Here is a 16,864-nt window from a genome sequence, read left to right as displayed (position 1 = left end):
ATATATATATATATATAGTGTAATATAAATGGGTAAGCCGTATTAGTCCAGTAGACAAGATGTAAAAAAAAAACAAAAAAACTTAGTATTGCAGTGTGCAATGATACCTTTCTTATCGGACTAATATAATATATAAAAGACAAGCTTTCGAGAGTGAACCTCTCTTCTTCAGGTCAGGAGCAATACTATGTATATATAATTAGGGTTACTGCATTTATAACCTATTTACAACATATTGTATCCTCCTTTGCTACATGAAGAGTGGTATTTATGTTGAGCATGTTTCTTTTGGGGCCTTGTGTATTAACATATTCTTCTCTGCAGCCATCAATCAGATGGAAACTTTCAGGGCAGGTCAGATACTGATACTGGTGGATGAAAAGTAACCAAAGGGTCTTAGTAAGGCACATAAGGTACATAAGGCATTTAGTGTTCAGATCATCTGAAAACTTGCCATGCATAACAGGATTCTGAATGTATAATGACAACCAAGAAAGGCAATTCATGTAAAGGTGCCAGAAAAGGTAGATATGGAGAAAAGTTCAGCTTGAGCTAGAAAATATTTAATCGACTGCAATAGATTTTTAAGCAGTATCCTTTAACATAAATGTGACCATTATTCTCCAAGGACCTCAACCTTTATTCTCCAAGGACCTCAACCTTTATTCTCCAAGGACCTCAGGATCAGAAATGTTAAAGTCTCTTTTTCCAATAGAAACCACTTTTCTAAGTGCTAGTTGAAAAAAAAAAGAATCTAATGGCGTCATATAGGCAACACTGATACTTGTCCGATTCCCCTTCAGGCCTCATATGGTTTTGTGGAATGTCACAATGCAATATTTGTAAATTAATTAATAGATGCAATAATGTTGGTAATGTTTATGTTACTACGGGATTCTGAAGGATTAGGAGATTGTATAAGAAGAAATAACACCAACCACATCATAAGTGTCAATACGTACAGGATCAGCACCCTGGGCCTTTATTTGGAACTTCCTTATTAAATACACATGATAACACTGAACCTTTGGAATTAAATATAATAAATGTAATTGTGTTTAGGCAGTTGTAATCACCTATTCAATAAAAATGCTTTCCTTTTTAGTGCGCTTTATCAGAAGCTTATGAATTAACAACTGCTGCAATTGAACTAAAATGTAAAAATGTGGAAGTTTTATTGCATTATAAATGTATGGGACTTTAAACTTCCGTTTCCTACTACAGGGCCACCACAACCAGCTAATGCTAACCACCTACAATACAGTTTTACTTAGCTATCTCTTTAGATTTGCCACTTGGAGTGTTCCTGCCCACTGCTGGCCACACAATTATCTCCTTTGGATTTACCAGTAACTAGGTAGGGTGCAGGCTTATGTGATATAAATTGAATAGATTGTTTATATAGGCCCTCCCACTAAACAGCTATTGGTATCAGCTCAATTTTCTGCTTCTGCCCCTCAGAGGTTATGGGTGCTGAGCGAAAGACCTAGAGCAGCCTTTCTCAACCTTTTTAACCAAGAGGAACCCTTGAAATAATGAATTAACCTAGAGTCAGTGGAAAGAACGTCCTTTACCTTGGTGATCAGAGAAGAATGTCCATTACAGTGGTGCTCAGAATGCCACCTTTACAGACTCCCTAAAGATAATTTGGTGTCATGCTGATGGTTTTGGCAAGTGGCGTTGGACCCAGAAATATGAAGGAACCATCAGAAGAGAGGTCAATCAGCCACAGCTCAAGGGATCCCAAGCAACCTCTGGAGGAACCCTGGGGTTCTACAGAACCTTAGGTAAGAATGGCTGACTCTAAACCTCTTTACACATTTTACATTCTGGTTGTACAATTTGACTAAGGTCTTCTGCAATACAAAAAAGTATCAGTTGTGAGGGCCTTCCCAAAGAACTGCTTTTAAATAAATATCCAATCAGGCCTTTCTGAGGTGTTGCAAAGGTTAAAGAGAATATACAATCAGATAGTAAAATGTGTGGGCAGCTTATTCAGATTCTCGATGATGCTACTATGAGTTCTAATGGAGATGTAGAAGTGAAATACAATGCCCAATAATCAGCCAGATAAAATGGATCTCTGTAGAAGGGTAAATTTATCAGGGAGTAATTAATAACATGTTTTAAGTATTCAACTATATTAAAGTACATATTTGAAGCTTTATATGTGTACAAATGACAAACAGATCTTTCAGTTTTATGTAAGCACATGACAGAACTGAAACCTGTGGGGTTTCTTAGTGCTTATTTTATAGCTTTGCTGAATTCAATATGGAGCTAATCAGGGAATTATTTTTAAACATACAAAATGTCACTACTCTAAATACAACAATCAGTACAGAAATAAGAATATAACGCTGAGAATGTTCAAACTATCTGAGATTTACAAGGTCATTAGGCGAGCGGAAAGAAATCATTGAAACCCTTTACATTTCATGCCTATGCCTGAGCTGCAAGTCCATTCACAAAGCATGGAAATCCATTACAGGATTCCGAGCAAATGGAAGCGCAGTTCTTCTTCATCCCAATGATGTTGTGATCAAATTGGCCGGGTGATGAATTGTGTTGTGTAATAGCTGGCACGTCCTTCTACTGTATAGATCAAGATCTATGCAGGAAACAAAATGAAACAGACACAAGCTGTATCTAAAAGCTTACATGGCAAATCCGTGTTTAATAGGAGTCAGTCTGTACATAAAAAAACATAATTATAATTTAATGACCTTGCCTGCTGAAATGGTTTGGATTTCAAGGTAATTTATTCATTAACAGGCTCACAAATAGCAACAAGTGTGCACACAACCCAGAAAGCATTTCCGTAATGGCGGATCCATATAAAATGAGTCAAGTAGTTTGACCTCCCCTCAGGACAAGCCCAGTACATAGACGCAGCAGTGGAGGTCAAACGCCTAATCTGTTCCATTACCTAGGTACAGTTAACTCACAGTCAGGCTGGTTATGTGGGTTGGGTCAGTGTATGGCAGTGATGTGTAAAAAGCATCACTAGGTAACTAGGGAGCTCATACAAGGTCCACACATCCACACTAAGGTGTGCCCTTGCACATAAATTCTCGATTCTCTATGGAGGATTAACAAGAGCAATTGCTGAATATCATTAAACTAATTTGTTATCTTCAAACACATAATCATATTTTATTATTCACATAGAAAATCAAATTATATGTTTTAATAACCATCTTATCAATAAAAGTCTGATCATAACTATCCTAATAATAAAAATGTATGATCATCATAACCATCCAATAAATAATTGTCTGATTATAACCATCTTATCAATAGAAGTCTGATCATAATTATCCTAATAATAAAAGTCTGATCATAACCATCCAATAAATAAAAGTCTGATCATAACCATCCAATAAATAATAGTCTGATTATAACCATCTTATCAATAAAAGTCTGATCACAACTATCCTAATAATAAAAAGGTATGATCATAACCATCCAATAAATAATTGTCTGATTATAACAATCTTATCAAAAGAAGTCTGATCATAACTATCCAATAAATAATAGTCTGATTATAACCATCTTATCAATAAAACTCTGATCATAATTATCCTAATAATAAAAGTCTGATTATAACCATCTTATCAATAGAAGTCTGATCATAACCATCCAATAAATAATAGTCTGTTTATAACCATCCTAAAGTATAAATAAAAGTCTAATTATAACCACCCTATCAATAAAAGTCTGACTATAACCCCATCCAATATATAAAAGCCTGATCATAATCATCCTATCAATAAAAGTCTAATCATAACCATCCTATCGAAATAAGTTTCATCATAACCGTCCAATAAATAACAGCCTGATCATAACCATAATATCAATAAAAGTCTGATGATAATCACTATGCATTTCTTGGGCAGACAATCATGTATCTAGGAGCAATCAGGAAACTGGGAACAGTGGGATGTATGAGGGAGCTGATACTCATGAACCCAGAATTCATATTTTATTTATCCGGTGAAGGTTAAAGAATCCTATCATCTGATTGGCTGCTACAAGCAGCATCTCTCCTTCCTCTTCCCTAGACTTCATCATTTTTATACTGCACGGTTTAGCAAATCGCTCTGATGAACCTCTAAACCTGTATCCGGTTAGGTGTATGATTGGCAAGTTCTTCCTGTACAGTAGTAGCAGTAATACAATCAATAACCAGATAACAAGGTAATAATACCAGAAGGTGTGCCAGCAGAAAGGATGGAAAATGCAATAAATAGAACATGCTAATTAAAAGGTTCTCATTAAAAAAACGACAGGATTCGATGTGCCACCGCTGATGCTCCTCTGACCCCCCCCCCTGTTATACTGCGTTTGAGGCTATCCCCTTACACATGTAGCCAAGGAAAGGCCTAGACCCAGAGTATCCCACATGAAATGTCATCACATCCTGCTTTCAAGGACATTGCAGGCTGCTCCATGAATTCTCTAGATTTCCTCCCAGCCTCCTCCACACTGACTGATCTGTACAGAGGATGACAGCTCTGCTCTTATAGATCAGTCCCTGGGGGACAGTCATGGGTGCATAAGGGGGTGCCCACATGACAGGACGAATAAAGGGGATCTCTCGCTCACCTTTTTGACCTGATCATCTTTGAGCTCAGTGAAGTAATAGGCCAGGAGCTGGGCTGCTATCATTCTGCAGGCTGGCTTTCAGGAACGTGTCAGATGTCCCAGGGTAAGGTGAGATGTGGCGAGCTGGAGGTCAGTGTGGCTAGCTTGAGCTGTGCAGCGATCCAGAGATGTGACACACAAGGCTGCTCTCTCTCTCTCTTTTCTTCTACAAGCTAATAGATGGCATCGCTTTTTTTTCCTTTCCTCTCTGGCTGTGACATGTCAGCCCCGCCCACTTCCTGGCCCCTGATTGGCTGCGGCGGGAAGGCTCGCTTACTGCATTGAAGAGAGCAGCTTAGAGGGGGGGCTGTGCACGATCTGCCTGTGCAGAGAGAGGGGTGCCAGGTACTACATTGATGGGAGGGGGTGTAAGGTACTACAGGGATGGGGAGTGGGTGTAAGGTGCTAGTATGTGTATGTTGATGGATGTGGAGGGAGGGAGGTGGATGGAGAGCACACAGGGGGAGCAGATCTTGCACAGGGGAAGGGGATGTAGCTAGGAGTGGGATGCAACTTCTCAAGAGGAAGGGGGTAGGTCCATAAGCATCTACTAAATATATATGTGTATCACGTCCATCACGTAGCAATGATGTCCAATGCCAATGACACTTCATCACTTCCTGTAGTGTGCACCTTCAGCTCACATCAGCCCCTTGCATAGGAAATCTATTGATGATACTGTACACATCCTGCCCAGACTGCTGTATGTATGCACTACACACATAGGACAGAGTGTGATCAGTGTACACAAGGAGGAGATTGCACTGTGTGTAGTAAGATGGTAGACATGTCATGATTATCTTGTACACACAGTAATGACACAGCAGCCCTCCCCTCCCCCCATGTGTAAGCCAGATCACCAGCAATACAGCAGACCATTAGGTGGTAGCAGGCTAAAAAGAGACTGAGCTTCGATCAGGTCATATTTTATGGTAAACTGACTGTTGCTGATAACTGATCTATAGGTTTGGATTGTAGATATCAGATTATATTCTGGGTATCAGGCTCTATTGGCATTGTGTTTATGGGGGGAACATCCCACAATGCAGAATCACAGGGTTAGACCAATCAGCTTCTACCAGTACCCCTATGTGATGGTGAAAGGGTCTGTGAGCTTCCTGATGATGTAAATGGTTTAGTGTTCTCTATTCAAGTGACACTAAACTCAGGAGTTAAATCTTATAAATGCATTCAAGTATCTTAACTATTAACACAAATGTTATTTGTGTATCACTCGGCTGTAGATCCTCAAATCATCTCTGAATTGGTGCTGACACTGTCCTTCCTTCTGGAGGGTGGCTACTTTTGTTCCCCATTGTCCCTGTGTGTTTTTTAAAGTAGTCACCGCTCCAAGCTCGCTCCTGTGATGGACTACATACAAATGAGTAAACTAAACATGAGATTGTAGTCCATCACGGGAGCGAGCTGGAAGCTTGAACTTAAACACACACAGGGACGATGAGGAACAAAAGTAGTCACCTTCCAGAAGGAAGGACAGTGTCAGCAGCACCAATTCAGAGATGATTTGAGGATCTACAGCCGAGTGATACACAAATAAGATACATTTTTGTCACTGTACGGGGTATAAAACCCCTATAACAAAAGTGGAATATATTGCAGCTTTTTGGTCCTTAGATGTTGTGTTAGTTTTCATATTTTGGGGCTAAGAAAATTTTCAACAAGTACAGAAAATATGTCTTGATCTTGCCCCAAAGGCCGTGCCCTTCTCACTTTTAGTGACAGCAAAAACAAATGTATCTTTCTTATTTAAACACTGTATTGTCATTTCAGGAATTTTAGATATCGTGTTTCCCCGAAAATAAGACAGTGTCTTATATTTTTTTTCCCCGAAAAAAGACACTAGGTCTTATTTTCGGGGGATGTCTTATGTGTACCTGGCTGCAGCTGTCCGATCTCCGCTCGTGCGTGCGGGTGGGCGTGCATGCATGCAGGAGGGATGTCTTATATTACAGAAATCCCTAAAGATAGCGCTAGGTCTTACTTTCGGGGTAGGTCTTACTTTCGGGGAAACACGGTAGCACTGACAATTTACGCAGCGCTTTACATATTTTACATCAGTCCCTGCTCTTAAGGAGCTTACAATCTAAGGCAGGGGTGGGAAACTTTGGCCTTCCAGCTGTGCTTTAACTACAAATCCCAACATGCCACTGGAAGTCATGCCAGTAACTGTCAGACTTTCAATAGCCAGGTGGCGAGTCATTACACGCCACCTGGCTTCCTGAATGGGACTTACGTTACTCTGTAATTGGTATCGGCGAGTACCGGAAAAAAATTATCGGTACTCGTACTCGGTACCAAAATACCGGTATCGGTGCATCCCTAGTTATAAGGGTACTAGTAGCGCTTTGTCAGAACATTCATGGTTTATTCTATCTATCAGGTGCTGGTAGGGCACCACCGGATGTGAGTGTTTTATTATTTGTTTTAATAAAGCATTTTATCAGGTTTATACTGTGGTATCCCTCTATTTTTGTGTATAACCTTAAGCAAAAAGTGCAGCTCATGATCTGATGAGGAAGATCGTGTTTGGATTTGTACATGGCTGATTCAAGCTGGATCCTTGATAATGAAAAGGGCTTCTGACCATCTTAGCAATCAGGGCTCGTTCACACCAGCTACAGTGGGGCCGGAACGCACTGTGGCGGGTGTGAACTTGCCCTAAGAGGTCATTTGGATTTGGTGAGTAAACTGAGTTTAAGGGCTTGTTTACGCCTAAGCGTTGTGCTACTTTTTTCAAAGTACCGTAACACTCAACTGCCAGGAGTGCCATTCAAACCAATGGCAATGCATCTAGCGCATGCTGGGCAATAAACACACAGTATTATGCATTTAGCATGATGCATTAACCGACAATAAGGATACTTGCACTGAGAGGTTTTTTCACATTAGAGGATGGTACAAGCACAAAGAGGAGCATTGCTTTTCGCCAAGTGGAATTTGTATCTTTTGTGTGCATTCATGACATGATTTATTGGAATATACATTTAGCTGTGTAATGTGTATATAACACTGCTTATGGGTTATATTCTATTCAGGGACGTCTTGTTTTAATTATATATATTTACATTTTTATATATATTATGCACTTTAATTTTTAGCGCTGCACATTTACACACTTTAAATAATTGGATTTAGCTTCTTGAAGCACAGGGAGAAACTCCAAGCAGATAGTGTTCTGGTTGGGATTCAAACCAAGGACCTCAGTGCTGCAAGGTAAGAGTGCTAACCACTGAGCCACAGCATGCCTACGCAGCCTCTTCTTTTAATCTAAATCGACCCCCAGTACCCCCAAATCAGTGGAGCTGTATTACATAATACAGGGACCACTGCTTTCATGGTGTCCAGTTGTTTCTGCTCTCTTTATTTCCCTATTGGCCAGTACAGTTGGCCCTCAAACTATGTGGCCAATAGCTGGAAGAATAAGAAGGGTCAGACCACAGTGCAACCCCAAGAGCTGTGGTCTTTGTTTCCTTTAATAAAGAACAGCTGAGTTTTGGTGCCCCCACTCAATTTCTTTTGCTGAAATCCCACCAAGAAGGTCACAGATTTGCTTTTAAGCCCACGTTCTTAGTTTTAGACAGGGAGGGAAAGAACTGGATCATACATTTTTATTGAATTCCACTTTTCCGCCTTCGCTCTGTGTAAGGCAATAGCGTTAATTGGCGTCTCAGGTAGAAACAGGAAGTAGCAAATCTAAGGTCAAAATTTTAACTGTGGGTCAGTTTTAATCTGTTTGATCTCTGCTGTTCCATGAAAATGCAAGTTTCAGTGAACTCTATAAACTGCCCTTATCACTCAATGAACAAATATTTCCACTAAGATTGACAGTTTGCCCAATCTTATATTTGCATACATACTCCAACTTGTGAAATGGTCAGAAACATTCGTACAGAATATTATTTGTGTGCTGTTACTTTGTGTAAGGATAACAAAAGTGGAAGTCCGTGGAACAAAAGAATTCCTTTCATTTTCTAATCTGCAGAAGGAAAGTGATTAGTTATTATGTAACGGACAAACACTTTTCTGTCCTATACATTTTAATACAGTGTGGTTATTATTATTATTATACAGGATTTATATAGCGCCAACAGTTTGCGCAGCACTTTACAATATAAGAAAGACATTACAATCACAATACAATTTAAAGTGACATTAAACCCTCAGATTTTTTAAAATAAAACAATACTGTAATTTGTGCCCTACTGTAATCCATGGTTGTTTCATTTCTCTTTGCTGCTCTTCCTTTTAAATCTGTATCTGTTCCCATGCTGGGCAGAACTTCTGTTTTGCAGCAGACTGCCTTGTCTCTGAAATGGATACATGGTGTCTGTGTGTAGGTTTGCAACCTGAGCCAGCACTATAGGAAGAGGCACTCAGCTGCAAAGGGAAGTTCTCCCCCAGCATGAGAAGACGTGAGGATTTAAAAGGAAGAGCAGCAAAGAGAAGGGAAACTACCATGGATTACAGTAAGGCACACATTACAGTATTGGTTTATGTGAAAAAATCTGAGGGTTTAATGTCACTTTAAGACAAGATGGTAAGGAGGGCCCTGCCCCTGAGGGCTTACCATCTAAAAGGAAGCGGGAAGTGATACAGGAGGAGGTAGCTTTGTGGGGATGAATTGTTTGAGAACGTAATGGTTGAGCGATTAGGTTGAGGTGGGATAGGCTTCCCTGAAGAGATGAGTCTTTAGGGAACGCCTAAAGGCAGTCAGAGTAGGAGATAGATGGACAGGTTAAACTCATTATTTGGCAAAAATCAGTTTTGGATATTAAGATTTGTGAAAGGTCTCAGTCTTTGACAGTGTTGTATACTGCCTGTCCAAAAAAAAAGTCACACCCTCTAATATTTTGTTGGACCACCTTTAGCTTTGATTACGGCACACATTTGCCTTGGCATTGTTTTGTTCAGTTTATGTGATGTCATAACATTTATTTCCATCCAGAGTTGCATTCATTTTTCACCAAGATCTTGCATTGATGATGGGAGAGTCAAACCACTGTGTAAAGTCTTCTCCAGCACACCGCAAAGATTCTCAATGGGGTTAAGGTCTGGACTCTATGGTGAGCAATCCATGTGTGAAAATGATGTCTCCCTGAACCACTCTTTCACAATGTGAGCCCGATGAATCCTGGCATTGCCATCTTGGAATATGCCCGTGCTATCATGGAAGAAGAAATCCATTGATGGAAAAACCTGGTCATTCTGTATATTAAGGTAGGCAGCTGACCTTATTTTTTGGGGACAAAACGTTGCTGAACCTAGTTATGAACCTATTATCTAATGGAAGGTTCTGACCTATTTTCTTAGCTATATCCAGGTGATAACTTTTGTTTTTTTTGGACAGGCTGTGCATTTGGCAACTCTTTAGATTGTTTGGTGAAACTGGAAGAAATATTTATAAGTTCCTGAAGTCATCCACACTTGTTATTAAACACTAACAAAATATTTAAATATTTGTTATAACTACAAACATAGCTCAAAAGAAAACTCCAGTTTTGTAAATAATTGATGCGATGGATAAATTGCTATACACGCTCCATTGCTACACTTGAAAGACATGCTGGAAGGTTAATTGGCTCCTGTCTAAATTGGCCCTGTATTTGTATGCACTAGGTACATTAGATTGTAAGCTCCTTGAGGGCAGGGACTGATGGGAATGTGCAGTATGTAAAGCGCTGCGTAAATTGTCGACGCTATATAAATACCTGTAATAAAATAAATAAAACAAGCTGCTTTTAGGGTCTCGTTCACACCTAGGCGTATTGCATATGCGCGTCTGCGCGATTCGCGGTAAAAAAGTTGCGCGTTTCCAAAGGCTACTTGGCTGTATCCCAATGGAAACGCGCAACAAAATGGCCCAAAGTAGTACATGTACCTTTTCAGGCGTGGGCCGTTTTGTAGCGCGTTAGGGACGGGCGGAAATACGCCGAGGTGGGAACGAGACCATTGAATACAATGGGATTTATATTTTTGAGCGTTTTGTAGAGCGTTCGTCGAGCGTAGAACGCGCTACAAAACGTTCAGGTGTGAACGAGGGCTTAAGGTGAACTCCGGGAACAGCAAATATTGTGGAAATAAAAGAGGCATTGTGTATTCTTACTTGACTTTCGGTGTGCTTTGTGTATTTCTTCCAGATCTGTACAGTAATCCAGTGAAAAACTTTGCCACTGTGCAACAGTTTCCTGTAATAAAGAACAGTCACTGCTGTTCTCTCTCCTTGTGCTGTGTGACTGGTCTTGTATCCGCCCCCTCCTCTAGCAGGCAGTCTGTAGCGTGTAGAGTCTGCTGGGTCCCTACCACAGCTCTGCTCTCTACACGGGTTATGTACAGTACAGTGATTTTGTCACCACTACCATTACAAGGCAATATCAGGGTTTGTAAAGGCATTTGATGCCCACAAAGTGGATTCATATCCTTTGCGGCTGTTGAGTAACATATTTCAGTAAAAGTTTTTTGTGTCTGGGGTTCAGTTTTAATTCAATATTATTAAAGTGGAACTCCAATGCTTTTTATGTTTTGTTTTGGAAGTGGGGAAGGGTTATATTGTTTACCCAAAGCAAAATATCGGTACTCGTACTTGATACCGAAAAACTGGTATCGGTGCATCCCTAGTAAATATACTCCTGTGATCCAAAAGAGAAGTAAAACCAAAAACAGGTTTGACTTTACTTCTGTTTTACAGTAACACTAAAATGCATTTACAACATAACCGGGCTCTAGAAAGGCCCATGGCAAATATCATTTTTCATGTTATGGTATAAAAAGTGTAAATAACAATGTGTCTTTTATAAGGATAGAGCTGTGGCTGTCCTGGCTTATCATGTGGACAATCAGTCAGTAGTACAGTCCCCATCTCTTTCCTGCTCTAAACTTTCAATCCAACCCAAGCATTGTTCTGCTTCTGCTGAGATAAAGGAATGGAATGGAATTAGTTCTGGTGCCAATACACAATGAGAAATTGTTCTTGTCACTTCTATACTGAAACATGCACTGATCATGCGGTTAGTGAGGAATTTTCACACTGCAGTTTTCATTTAATAAAAATGTAACCTTTACAGAGGACCAGGCGCTGCAAGCAAGGTATTTGCCTTGGGCGGCACTTTTCAGGGAGGCGGCCTTAGGCCCCCCCAAATCAGTGCCAGGCTGCACAGAATCAGGCAGCCTCTGCTGCCTAATCAGGAAAATTAGGCGACAGATCGTAGGGTCTCGCGGCCACCTAATTTACCTGAGAGAGCTACCGAGTGGAGGAGGAGGCGGGGCCAAGGCAGGACCAGATGTGGGTCGGGACGAGTTAAATGCAGCCCGGCCAACGGAGCTGCCCATACCCCACCATCTGATGGCGGGATGACCTGGAGGCAGGCTGGGGGCTTCAGGTAAGAGCAACGGCACACATGTGCAGGGTTTGAATTAGCTAAATCGTGGGTTGCCTCCCTGTGGGCACCTAGTTTACACCTCTACCCCTATATAAAATGCATTAATAGAAAAAAGGTTAAGCCACTTTAGGGGCAATCATGTTGTTGTCCACCTTATTGTCAATGCTGTGATTATTATCATGTTAATTTGAATACTGAATTTATGATTTTGTTTATATCCAATCAATGTTTATACAAAGGGACCTATCTAGTCAAATTACTATAGGGGCAACCATGTGGTTGTCAATTATGTGACTACTATCATGCTAATTCTGAATACCTGGATTTACAATTATGTATATATCCTATCAATGATTATACAAACCAAGTTCATGCAGGGTTTTGTTGAACACATGTAATGCATTGTATTTTTTTTTAATAATATTATTTAAGTTACAAAAATAAAATGACATATTTTTAGCAAATCTCTCTTGGATGGTCAATTACACCACTCCAGAAACCCTATTGTGTCTTACCTTTTTTCTATGAACACATGTGCAGGGAAAGGGACCCTGCACAGCCCACCATAGATCCTGCACAGCCCACCTGAGAGTCCCAGGTGGGCTGTGCAGGGTCTGCTCTGCAGGGTCTCAGGTGGGTTGTGTGAGGTCTTTGGTGGCCTCTGTGGGGTCTCAGGTGAGCTATGCGGAGGTCTGTGGTGGCCTATACAAGGTCTCAGGTGGGCTGTGTGGGATCTATAGTGGGTTCTGTGGGTCTATGGTGGGCTCTGCAGGGTCTCAGGCTTAGACCCTGCAGAGCCCAGAAGCAAAATGTTTTAAACAGGTAGGCGTGGGGTATATTTAGATTTGGGGGTGCCTGAGTGTAGTCTTGCCTAGGGCAGCACAAAACCTAAAAACACCACTTGCTGCAAGTTGTCATCCTAATTTACTTAAGTCTATCTTTGGGCAAAATCAAAAGTACCACTTTCTTTCCCACCCCATGCAACTACTGTTGCAGACACAGACCACTGCTGACCCGTTTTTCTTGTCAAGACATCATCACGTCTCCTGGAACCTGAATAGACCTAACTGCTGAATAGCCAATAGGAAGTATCATTGTCACCCAAGCAGTGAAGGACCCTTCAAATCTGCAGGCTAGAAGACAGACTCTAAACCTAGCACATCACATGACTACAGCTTTAAGAGAGTAAAATTGACTTTTGGCTTAGTTTTTTCATTGCTGCAGAGACTAATTGGAGAGAGCTTTAAAGGAAACCCATCATCGGAGATACAAGGAGGCTGCCATTGCTGTCCTCACATTCAGAAATTGCTAGTAACTTGGCTGTCATGCTGACCTTCTTGCTTCAATACTTCAACATTCTGACCATAAGCAAATATGCAAATAAGGACATAGGGCATTTATCCTACTTTCCTGGTCTGTGTACTTGTTCCAGGTCAATACTAAGTGGCAGTGGGTCAGCATAATAGCCAAACAAATAACATGTTCAGTAGGAGGTCAGCATTATCTGCCCCTATACCATGACAGATTTACTATAATTCTGTTTGCTTACTTCATCATCATTCACACTTTGAATGATGCAGGCCCTGGGTGTGATGCTTTGGTAGCATATTGACAGTAGATCTATGTCCATTGGATGAATTTGATGGATATGTGTCTTTTTAAATCGGACTATTTAACTAGTGCTTCTTTTGGGCAGTTGGACAGAGGCAGCCTCCAGAATGGGCACACTGGTATTGTAGGCTCCCTTCAATAGGGTTTATAAATAGAAAGTCTGAATACCAAGCCTAAAAGTGAGTTCATTGTATGAATTGTGATTCTCATTGGCTCACTAAGCCCTCTAGGGGCTGAAATCATAATACTCGCACTTGAGCATGAAAACACAATAAAAGTTGTAGTGCTAGACACATACGCAGATATATTATGCATAAAAAAAGAAATCTTAAACATAGAAACACTATGACACAAAACAAATGTAGTGAGATCAGTGTGGAATATTAGACATGTAATCCGCTAACAACTGTGCATTATATAGTAATAAATGTCTCCCACAGCTCCATCAATATAATACATAGTCTACCTATAAAAGTAAATAGGGAGATATACTTTTTTGCTTGCTTTTCTACTCAGCATATACCGAATCTTTCTGATGTGATTTTGTGGCTAAAGAGAATAAAGAGGCTGCTTGTGACATTTTTCTTTTGCTCTTTGGAGAGCTGTTTATACAGAGTATAAAATGTCACTAATTGTAGAAACATATTCCTGGCCAAAATACAGCAAGAGAGTGGTCAGGGTTCCCCCTTTTACATTGGCAATGAGAGGCGGTAGGGTATTACCTTGTCTAGCATGGGACTTGGTTACTCCACACACCCTGTGCTAGCCTAGCAGAGTGCCACACACTGGGAGCTGGGTATTGGTGCATGAACGTGTGCCTAGAGAAGAGGGCACATATGTTGGGGCCTATGAAAGCAGTTGAGTGTTGGACTGTCTATTTTCCCTACAGGCAGAAAGCAAGCTTCCTTCAGTTTATTTCAAGTCTTACTACATACTGAACTGTCACAGATAGTTCTGCAAACAATAAGGTAGGACTGTCACTTCACAGAAATATTCAGAGCAGTTATGTCTGCCATCCCTTGTCAATGCCTATTACATGTGCCCTTCACCAGATCAGATGTCAGTCAACTGACTGGTCCCCAGAAAGCTGCGTCTGTAAGACCTCCTTGTAGTTACTCCTTAAAAAAGCAAGCTGCAGTAAATAGACCTGCATCCAGTTCATTGTCAGTGCATATTATTCCTGGGGATTAAGGTGCACTAGTAGTTGTATCCTGAACTGACTGAGATAGAACCTAGAGCCCAATCCCCTGAGGGAATGGCCCATTACTATGTGAACCTTTAGCATCCAACACAGGTCCTCGGGACTCAGAGAAGCACAATGAAGAGTCATGAAAATTCCAATACTAGTGTTATATCATTATTAAATTTACATTGGAGTTGTTATTGTGTTACAACATCAGGCAAAGTAGTTGCCTCATTTCCCACCCTCGGCTTATATTCGGGTCAATACTTTTTCCCAGTTTTTTGTGGTAAAATTAGGTACCTCGGCTTATATTCGGGACGGCTTATACTCGAGTATATACGGTACATAATCAACACATATTTTCTGGGGATAAATCCCAGCTGCCCAACCCTTTGGTACTTGTTGTTCGGCCCTTGAACCCCAGCAGTCAGTAATTGGAGCATTCATTTGTAAAGGGACTGCAATGACACTGATCTCTAGCAGTCTCTTTAACATGTTCCCAGTCTCTGTCCTGTAGCATATCTCCTGCCTCCAACCACTCTTGTAGCAAATCAGCAGTCTCTGACCATCTCCTGTGGTATGTCCACAGACAGTGTTCTGTAGCATTACATATACTGTACTGAATATTATCTGATGCACTATGGTGATGTCCAAGGCCGGAGCTGAGGCCCCTATATACCTTGTGAGTTGGGCTTAAATCATTCTTTATCATACAAAGCCAGGTATAAGCAGTAACAGGATTGTGTTCATTAATCAGTATAAAGGGATTCAATCCACTATGACAGTGGTTCTCAACCTTTCTAGGGCCGGGACCCCTTGGTAACATTTGCCAAGTTGTGGTGATCCCCAACGGTAAAATGTAGGGTTGACGCGGCTGCTGCAGCGACATCTGGCGGCGTGGCGGGAGAACTGACACTGCTGCGCTAGGAGAGGGCTGAGGAGGACTCACCTAGCACAGCAGAAATCACACAGCAACCCACAGCTTGAGAACCACTGATGTAACAGCTAAAATGGCAAACCATATAACACAAGCCGAGGGTGTCAGCTTTTATTATTAATAATAATAATGATGATAATCACTAGATGGGGATCTGATGGAGAACTGCAGGTCCCCCTCTGCTGATTGACAACAGCAGTGGGTGGGTGCAATAGCTAGTTTGCTATTGCAAAGTGAAATAGCCAATAGGAATGTAGCTATGCATTCCAATGCTGATTTATTTTTTTCTGACTTATGGCGGCCGGGGCTCCGATGTCAGAAATAAAAAAAAAACGATCGCAGCGAAAGGTTTACTCTGCTTGATCGAGCAGAGTAAACCTTTCTGAGAGAAAGTGTTTCTCTCCCGGGCCGCTATCTAATAGTGGGAGACTCCCGGCGACCCCTGGCAAATTGTCATTCGACCCCCAGGTTGAGAACCGCTGCACTATGAGGTAGTGAAATGATAGTCTGTTACCAAAACTTGTAATTCTCTGAAGAATGGACCTCATACCAGGCTTCTCTATGGGAACATTTAAGTGTGTGGAGTCTTTATAACTAGGACCAGACGAGGTACTATGACCGTGGTTTAAAAAGAACTATTTTTCTGGAGGCCTTAATAAATATGGAGAACAAAGCATATCAAAACCCAACAACAACAAATGTAAAATATTGCAGATTAACAGTCCTTAGATGAGGTTCCTGCATTTTTTTCCAGGCTCTTTCCCATTATTTTGACCTGGCAATCCTGTAAATAACACATTCCTGTCCCTGGTTGGCTATGCTCTATACTCCACTGTATCTATGGAGGAAGTAATAAGATCACATTGTTTTATGCTTCCAGTTCCTCTCATAGGATGTGATTAGTAAACTGCATTTCAGGCAAATACAATAAGTACTTCCTGTTCTTTCTGAAAATGTTTATAGCCTGAAAAAAGAAAACTAATGCAGCCACTACATCTACGGAAAGCTACAATATATTACATTTTTGATCATGGCCTATCATCAAAATTATTAATAGCTGAAAAACTTTGCCCCTCTCTGGTTTAGTTT

General features: G+C 40.9%; 1 protein-coding gene across 3 annotated transcripts in view; it reads right to left on the bottom strand.

Annotated features, from left to right (window-relative positions):
* The window catches only part of LOC108795789 (hexokinase-1), a 58,997-nt gene extending 54,245 nt beyond the window's left edge, over window positions 1-4,752 (bottom strand). For all 3 annotated transcript variants that reach the window (XM_018567090.1, XM_018567091.1, XM_018567092.1), the window contains exon 1: window positions 4,609-4,752. In XM_018567090.1, the coding sequence (XP_018422592.1) occupies window positions 4,609-4,671 (63 nt within the window). In that variant the 5' untranslated portion in view covers window positions 4,672-4,752. The remainder of the gene's footprint in view (window positions 1-4,608) is intronic.
* Between the last annotated feature and the right edge of the window lie 12,112 nt (window positions 4,753-16,864).

This window comes from Nanorana parkeri, unplaced genomic scaffold (assembly GCF_000935625.1).
Source record: "Nanorana parkeri isolate BGI_ZX_2015 unplaced genomic scaffold, ASM93562v1 scaffold1005, whole genome shotgun sequence".
Taxonomy (NCBI): Eukaryota; Metazoa; Chordata; class Amphibia; order Anura; family Dicroglossidae; genus Nanorana; species Nanorana parkeri.
This window is presented reverse-complemented; position numbering and strand designations above follow the sequence as displayed.